General features: G+C 42.4%; 1 protein-coding gene across 1 annotated transcript in view; it reads right to left on the minus strand.

Moving 5' to 3' along the window:
- aif1l (allograft inflammatory factor 1-like) overlaps positions 1–8122 on the minus strand; it is a gene marked incomplete at its 5' end in the record, with an annotated part of 9391 nt that extends 1269 nt beyond the window's left edge. The window contains 4 exon segments of the mRNA XM_035668431.1: positions 1–374; positions 3204–3366; positions 4510–4551; positions 8056–8122. Of these exon segments, the coding sequence (XP_035524324.1) occupies positions 287–374; positions 3204–3366; positions 4510–4551; positions 8056–8122 (360 nt within the window).
- Between the last annotated feature and the right edge of the window lie 1197 nt (positions 8123–9319).

Here is a 9319-nt window from a genome sequence, read left to right on the forward strand (position 1 = left end):
AGCAGATTAACATGTACAACTACCAATGCTACATTTTAATTAGGGAAAAAAAATAAAATAAAACAAGATGAAGGATAATATTCACAGTCAAACATCATTAAGTGAGTTGGGGGCTCAGTCTTCCAAATGACAGACACCTTGCACACACCGTATATCACAAATAACATCCTTAATCACTGGTCCCACACTAATACAACACTCCACATGTTAAGAGAACGACTCAATTTTCACGCAACCACGGATGGTCCCTCTGCTCCACTAGCAGTCCGGAGGCTGACATCTACACTTAAGGCAGGCTAGCAATGTCCCGTTTTGGAGGGGGTCCTTCTGGCTTGCAGGCAGAGCCGTTGGCTTTGTCCTCAAAGATCAAGACTCTGCGGAGAGAGAGGCATTATGGTTATCATAAAGAGCCATCATTGTGTCAAATTCATTGGCAGTGGCACTGGATTTTTTTATAGCTGTACCAATAAATCAATATCGGCTTCAATACACAGTTCACAAAGAATTCGTTATTTGATTGTGATCAACAAGAGAATGCACGAGGACTTGTGTCCAAAACCTGGATGGCGTGCTGCTGCTGAATATTTGGAGCAGCATTGCTAGGTGGTTGCTAAGGTGTTGCTAGGTGGTTGCGGCAAGCCCGTGCAAGGTTTCTTTCTCTCGGTTCTGGGGGGTTTGTCGGGGGCACTATGGGGTGTATGAGTTGGTTCTTTGATGCTAAGTCTGATTGGATACTAGGGCAGACTTCATGGTTGCTGTGGTGTCTTTGGTCCGTAGCAGTGACGGAGGCTGATGTGACCAATGAAATCACCCTGTGTGACTACTGGACAGCAAGCACACTCTAATCAAATGTGGTTATATAGTACTAATCCACTAATCAGTTCAACCGAAATCAGTTTAGACAGGCGTATATCGAGACTTTGACGGCTTCAGCACCACGGAGAGAGGCATAAAAAGAAGTAAAATGTAAATATAAATAAGGAAGAAAGAAGGTAGTATTAGAAGAGGTAAAAGTATAAACAATACAAGCAGGGTGTGTGAGTGAGGGGGGATAATTTAGCTCCTGGCAGATACAAAAAGCCACAGTTACAGTTGGGGTATGAGCTGGCTGAGCAGCAAGTGAAAAGAAAGGAATGAAGGGAAACCACAAAGGGACTGCGGGGAATAGTGGTTTAGGCTGTACACAGTAGAGTGAGCAATCTGACAGGAGCTATTCAGAGCGAATGCCTGTCTTTAATTTCCTTTTTTGGAAAACTCTGCAAAGCTCCACTAAGCCCATAAGGAGCAATGATCCCAACGACGAAACCGGCACTTCTCTCTGGCAACCGCTCTCGTTTCCCCCCCTTTTCTTCACACTGCTTACACCTCCTTCTCTGCGACCAAAAAAGCTGCATGCAGTCGGTCAGGTCGCTGCCCAAAGTCAGCGGTCAACTACTGATTCAATGATGCATCCAATAACGAGGTGAATATCCAGGTTTTGTCATTAAATTAAACATTGTATATATGTGAATTCAATCTGTCGGGCTTTGTCTCGTTTAAAATTGATAATGACTATGTATGATTTTCACATATTGCCATGTTAGCCTAATCAGCTCTGTGTAGACAGAAGAGATTATTAGATAAAGTGACCAGCTGACTTAATCTTGTTATTGTGCGCATACCATGGATTGTACAAGTTAAACAGATAGTTGCTCTGTACTGAACACTGTACAATGTTTTTTTGATGGGAATTTTTTTTTTATTTTGTTTTGTGTGAAGCCTAAAAGCAACAGTTTTGCAGTCAAGATCCCTCACAGCTGTTTCACTAGCATAAAACCTAAAATCTGTAAGGCTTGTCCGTCATTAAAACTCTTGGTAAAACAAACTCTAGTGACTTTGACAGTGACTTTGTTCAAAGAGCTTTCACAAACTAGGCCCAATTGTGGAGCCTGACCTCAACCATTTTTCTCTAATTGCAACAAAATCAATTGTTGCCCTGCTAAAAGCTTGGAATAACACTATTCTAAAGCCGTTTGGTACCCCCAACCTCCCCCCTCCCCTCTCTAGAGACAAAAACAGCAGCACACAACAGAGGCGTTGTAGGCCTTTGCAGTTATCAGAGAGTATGGAGCGGTAGGCTGCCAGCTGGAGTAAAAAGGCAACAAAAAGATAGATACTCAGCAGCGTGTAGGTTGCGACCAATGTTTTCTTTTTTAATCAGAACAAGGAGTATGCATACACTCCAAAATGTCAGTAGTCAATAAAAGCCCGCTTAAATGAAAACGCCTTGCCCGTTTATAAATTTGTTAACATTCTTGCAATGTTCTGCACAGTCGAGCTTAAGATTTCACAAGAGGGAACCAAATCCTTCACCCAAAAACCGATCCAAAATGTGTGTAGTAAAATAAACCTGAGATTTCAACATCAGTTTAAGTGTCTGGAATACAGAGGCTAACTAGAATGCTACCAAGTGGACAAGTGAGGCCGGGAGGGAATGAGACATTTATAAATAGCGGCTGGGGGATTATGGGATACACTTTTGAAAAAACGGTTGAGGGCAAAGGAGGAAAAGTTATGCATTTTTCTCTGCTTGGTGTTTTTGGGATTATGCGATTTGTCTACTAAAGGGTCCAGCCAGCTTAGTCCAGCAGAGCTGACATGCAGCAGCCAATGCACTCTCAGCCCGCTGCAAGGCTGCTTTAAAAGGCTTACACTGCTTACACTAACCCTTAACCCTCAAAATGGCAGGAAATATATCACCTTATCCACCAGGGACCATTGGAATAAATGAGATAATTTAGAAAGAAATATTCTCCACTGTAAAAGAGGAACTTTGTTGATGGAATTTGATGAGTTTTTAGTGTTTTAGTGAGTCCCGCAACACTGTCAGTGGTTAATCAGCCTATCGTCAGTGACCTAAGCACATGATCCCAGTTAAGGATAAGGATGGGTTCACTATGGATAGGCTACATAGATGGGTTTTGTTGCCATGGAGATTAACGACTAATGCAGCATGTGGGTGAATGACATCATCGCTAGTCATCCCAGAACCCCCTGCTGATGGATCAAACTATTGGCTGACACAGCACAGGATTCATATCCTTCCTCTCAGGGATGTGTCATACACACGATGAACCAGCAGGCGGTTTATGGACACAACTAACTCTGCATATATGTCTGTATTCTTTTTACACACACACACACACACACACAGGTTTACTTACAGTTTGAGCACAGCTGAGCGCTTGCCGAGCATCATCTTGACAAAGTCCCTGTAGTTGATAGTGTTGCTGCTGCCGCCCGTCACCTCAACGATCATCTTTTTCAACTCCAGGTGGGTCTTGGGCACCCCCAGCTTCTCCATCATTCGCTTCAGACCCATCATTTCTGAAAGAAGGAACAGTTGACAAACTTAGCTTAGGGCTTAGGTGAAACAATGCAGATCCTTTTTATGTATGTATCAGATTCAAAGTTTGCATTTCTACCAAAAAATGAGGTTGTGAGGAAACTGGAACTTGATGCTTAAATCCATTAATCCTAAGCATTTTAAAAGCTTACTATAACAATTTCATAACAGCTGTATAATGTCTGGCTCTGGAGGGAGCTTTCCAAAGTTTGAAAAGAAAACCCAGCTACGGACCTAAAATGTTTAGCATGCATTACATAGTGGAGGTGTGGGGTTTGAAAGAAAGGAACATTCAGGAGACAGTCCAGATGAAAGATGCAGGATTCAGTGCGTTTGGGGCTTGACCCATACAAGGGAGTAACAATTCTATTTTGGTCTTTAAAAAAAAAATCTGTTTCTTTTGAGATCCCCAACTTTACAGAAGTGTAGCACTAAATCACCCCCTCACAAAAGGCCTTTAGGAAATATAAATGAACTCTGGATATTGTCCAGGTGGCTCCTATTTTTCTAGTGTTTGACTCTAAAGCAACTATTGGAGTGGAATGGAATATTCTTCAATGAAGACATTTATGTATGTATAGTTAGGAGATATAGGTAGCAAAACAAGACTCTAAGACTTCTGATAAAAGCACTAGATGAGAAGTCACCAAAGGTCTTTAAAATTCATCCTCATCCAAATTCCATGGCGATCCTTTGAGCAGTTGTTGAGAGATTTCACACCGAGTTACAGTGGTGCACCAAGCAACTAACACTGCCAACCCTTAGAGCTACACTGCTAACAAGGCTACAAAAACAGTTGTCATATGGGACGTTTAGCAGCTTTTTTTTTTATTTTAGGACCTGCAGACAGATGCTATATCTGCTGTCTGACTCTCACAGACTGCAGTTCGCCTCACATCTGCTCAAAAACTAAAAGACCGTTCACACCGGTGCACAGTATGGTGTCACTTTACATGCAAAACACAAACATGACACATGAGCCCGTTCAAGCCCTGTGCTCACACTGGTCGGACAACACACGCACAGTATTAATTACTGTTTGTTCGCTCGTGTCGACACTTTGTGCATGAGCTGACAGTTGTTATGTGGGGCGCAGTTGGTGTTTTAGCGCTACTATTACTCACCAATCTCTCCTTGGTCATTCAGGTCAAACTCCGAATATTTATCTGCAAAACAAACACACAAGAGATTATTACTAACAGTGGTAATTCATTCTCAGCTCACACACCACATCCCCCGTGTGCAACATTTTTAACAAACAACAGTCGCCGGCTGGCATCTTAGATGTCAGCAAAACTGTTAACACACGCTGTCTGTGATCTCATTGTCTTACATTCTGCTGGCAGCTGACTTGGCAAAAGGAAAGACACGAACAGCTGATAATGACAGGTGTGTTTTGTGTGTGTGTGTGTTCGGATTTCTGTCAGCGGACGGCAGGCAAAGGGCAGCTGAGTGGGGTTGACGTGTGAGGCGGATTAGAGAGTGAGAGGGTCAGTAAGTTAAAAGGGAACTTTAAAGTTCAAACACAGAAAGCACAAAAAATCTGAAGATTAGATACATTAGTTTCCCCTCCCTCATTTAAATTAAATCTGATTCTTCTAGCCTGACAACATGCAGACAAACCCTGAACAGGGCAACATACAGGACGCGCATACATCCATGAAGCTTAAATGAATAGTTTGATAAATACGCTCTGCTCTCGTTCTTTCTGAGGGTACCACTCTCAACTCTGTCCGATAAAGTTCAGTTAGAAAATCCTGGCGCGTCAGGGAGCGTCTTCCTGGTTGGCTGCTGATAGCTATGTCAGCTGAACAGTCAATCACACTCAACAGTACGGCCGGTTGTACCAGCGACTGGCTCAGGAGTACTTTGGTTGAAATCAGATCTGAGAGTGTCTCGCCCTCCATTGTTAGTGAGTTAGTTTTGTAATTTAAAGTGGGGCTATAAAGGTTTGAAGCTGACATGCTGTTATCCTCTGTGTATAATGACACACAATGATCTAACTGACAAACTGCAAGTTGACTAAGGGGGCGTATGTACTGTTTAGAGTGCAGCCATTGTAAATATGAACTACTGCATGCTCATTCACATACAGATCAGTATTAACATGCTACTGAAGTTGCTGCAGACATTTTCCCGCTTCTCCCTAAATTTCACCATCCTCTTTTGTCCAGACGACCACTTTAGTCAGATTACACTTGCTATTTCTGTCCCACACTGGAAGCTCTGTGTGTGTGTGTGTGTGTGTGTGTGTGTTGTGTGTGTGCGTGCGTGCGTGCTGCGTGCGTGCGTGCTGGGAGGGAGAGAGAGAACTGTGTTAACTGTGTGAACCCATGGAGAGTGGGACAGGACAATGCTAACCCTGTTCGTAACTCTGAGGAGTGGGCCTCCACACACACACACACACACACACACACACACACACAGAGACAGAGCCACTCTTGAGTGGGCCACTTGTCGTAGAGCAGCCTGTTGATCATCTGCAGCCACAGAAAATGGCTCGACTGAACAAAACTTAAGTCTTCAGTGAATCCTCCTGACCTTCATTTCCTCAGCAACCGATGTGACAAAAATGACCATCAGCTTATGAACCGCTAGCCACTTTCTGAGATCTCTGATTTAGGTTGATTGGAGTAGTCTGATGTTGAGTTTGTCTACCACTCTCTTTGGCAGCTATCACTTGAAGGGGCTTTCAATCATAAAAGAAAATAACCTTGCTGATAAAATTATTTAAATGGATGATGACTTCCTCTGCTATTTTGGCCAACAGATAAACAAAGAATTTTCCCATCCCCTATAAAAGACAGTAACCCCGGAGGGCAGATAAACGCTTCGGTACGGCAGGCTTCTGTTCACTCTACAAACAACTTGTTTCTGTTCTCTCTCTGTAATGTGTGTAGTACGTCCTCTCGCTCCAAACCTTCCATTAAATGTATTATTAAAGAAAGCATAAAATCACACACGTTCTCGTTCACTTTTAAGAACTGATGTCCTCGCGGGTTCTGGCAAAGAAAGTGGCTAGTGGAGGTGGTAAGGAGCACCCATGGCAGAAACAGCTCTTGATGATAAACTCCAGCTTGAAAATATGAACTTTAAACTGACGTGTTCTAAGTGTCCAACTAGTGATTATCCGAGCCGATAACCTCAGACCTGCAGTGAGATTTTCCTCAAACGTCAGCTCTTGTTTGTGACTAATTGGGTTGTTTATCTCTGTTTTTTTTATTATCATGCAAAAAACAAAACGCTCCCCGCCGTGGTGATGTGCTGCTCTGATAAAATACTGGGATTGATCAATCACCTGCTGAGCTGAACTGAACTGAACTGCTGGCATCGTGGCTACAAAGCCACCATCGCTGACAGTTACATAAAGTCTAATATTAACACAAACACAGTCAATACTGCTCATTTATATAGAGGCGCTTTATATTGTTTGTCTGGGTCTTGTTGCACTTGTTAACAAAGCACTTCAAATTTATAACAATATGGAGCCAATTTAGGATATTTATCCAGTGTGATTACAAGATGAGCAGCAGAATAAAGGGAGGTTTTCCTGTGCCTACTGCTACATTTCATAAAAACTGATGAATTACTTCTGACGTTAGTCGAGGCTGTCCTCATTTCAGGGGAGGTGGGACAACTCCACTATTTCACCCTGCGTCTCAGTGTATTTGTGACAGTTTACGAAGTGCATATACTCTTTAAAGGATTCTTGTTTTGATGGTTGTTTTAGTGACAATTTTTGGCATTTGCAATCTCCTACTTTGTACCGGAGGAGCTGCACAACAACTTTCCTTGAGATAAATAAGAATCAGTGATATAAAACAAAGAAAATGATAATTAGATTCACCAAATTAACCAAAAATGATGTATAAAATACTTGCTACAGCCTTCCTATAAACGTTAAAGTAGGCTCTGTTTAAACATTTTTTTTGGTCACGAGTTGCACGGATGCGATTTGGTTGGTGGTTCGCAGCACAGTGTTTAGATCCCGACCTCTGGGTCACTGGGACAGTATGGAAAGAAAAGAAAAAAAACAGCAACCCTCTCAGGACCTGGGTGTCAGGTCCCCTTTCTGTTTATATATTACTGCTCCATTTCCTCCAGCGAGCAGAGATTGTATGTAGGACACTGGCGCATGTTTCTCATTTCAAGACATATGCCCCCATATTAAATAAACAGCCTTGTGTTATTCTGTCTGGGAAACCGCAGATAAAAAAAAACTCGACAGAAAGCGATAACAAAACACCCTACATGCACCCAGAGCATGCATGTGTAAGATCTGAGCAATGAGGGTGGAGTTCTTTGATAAGTCATGCAATTTTGCTCCTGTAATTAGCTCCAAGCTGCAGTCTTTCTTCTATTCCCAGGAGCTATGAATTTACCCAGCACAGTTCTGAATATTGGAACAACAAGCGGAGGAACGCCCCAGCACATTCCTCAAAGGCCACTGAGGACTTGGCCTTGCAAACCTCTTAGAAATCACAGCAGTCCGTCTTTCCCACAGAGAAAAACAAAACACTGAAGACTTTTTGTGTGTTTTTGTGCGCAGACTGCCAACAAGCAAACAAATATTGAGGCTAAGATAAAAGCCGGGGAAAAGGGACACGGCCTCACAAAGAGGGCCGCATACTCGTAGATACTAAAACTACCGAGGGAGAGGATTTGCTCACTTTTGAGGCCTTCCAGTTTTTCCGCCAGGTCTTCTTCATCCCTGTATTTCTGGTCTTCCAGGTATTCCTGAAAAAGAGGAAGAGGGGAAATGGAGATTGATCAGATAAAACCGGTTTTACAAGAATAACAGCATTTCGAAACTTCGCTGTGAAACTTCCTGCTGTATTATACAATGTAGAATTAAAAAGGAAAGAGGCCCACGCACAAATTAGAGCATAAAGTACATTGTGCCCTGTCGAATGTGTCAGAAATGTCCAACTTGAGAGCGATGACTCACAATCTTAAGACGTTCTTCCCCCTGGACAGTCATTATTTATCACAGTGCTCATTAAGTGGAACACCTCACAAGGGTGTAAAGGGAAAAAAAAAAAAATAAGCCTGAAGGGAGCTATTCTAATGAAATTATAATGACGCAATCTGCCATGTGGGAGTCAGCTTCAACCTGCGAGGAAGGAAGAGAGAGCGGGAGACAGAGAGGGAGGTTGTTCTCTACGCTGACCTCTGTGTGTCTGTCAGCCTCGTCATTAAGGGTGAGGAGGATAAACACCACGACTGCGTGTTTATCGGGGGCGCCTGACTCAGCCCGGCTGAATCACTGCTGCAACACACACACACACACCCCACAACCACACACAGAAATCTTTTATTATCTCTACAGAGAATGTTTGACAGTGCAGAGGTCATATACAGAGTACCAACCCTCCTCCAGGTGAAGATTCAGATTTTGTAAGTGTTGGAGGAGTTCCACTAACAATTTCTTTCCACCGGTTGGTTGCGATGCTTATTTTCATTATTGATTAATCCGTCGATCATCTTCTTGATCAGTCAACTAGCACATTGTTCCTTGCTTCCCAAAGGCCAAGGTGATGTCCTTAAATGTCTCGCTTTGTCCACAAAAACAAAAGACATTCAGTTTACAATCATCGAGTTGAAAACGGAGAATTTGGGTGTTTTCTTCTTTAAAAAGTGACCTAAAACGATCAATCGATTATTCAAAATAGTAATCAACTACTGGACCTAAAAAAACAACAACCTAATGATATTCTGTTAACATGGAAAATTTCAATAAATGTAATTAAAATTAGAAAAGTTGGAACCAAGGAATGTTTGCTTAAAAAAAAAAAAAAAAAACTGATTACAGATCAATAGACTAACCGATTGTTCGATTCATCACTGCAGCTCAACGTTATTTATGTGATGAGCCGTTCATACATGAGCAACCACCCTGGATACACAACAGTGATACGATGTGACAGATCTTGT

This window comes from Morone saxatilis, unplaced genomic scaffold, assembly GCF_004916995.1.
Source record: "Morone saxatilis isolate NCDOM2014 unplaced genomic scaffold, NCSU_SB_2.0 Contig21, whole genome shotgun sequence".
Taxonomy (NCBI): domain Eukaryota; kingdom Metazoa; phylum Chordata; class Actinopteri; family Moronidae; genus Morone; species Morone saxatilis.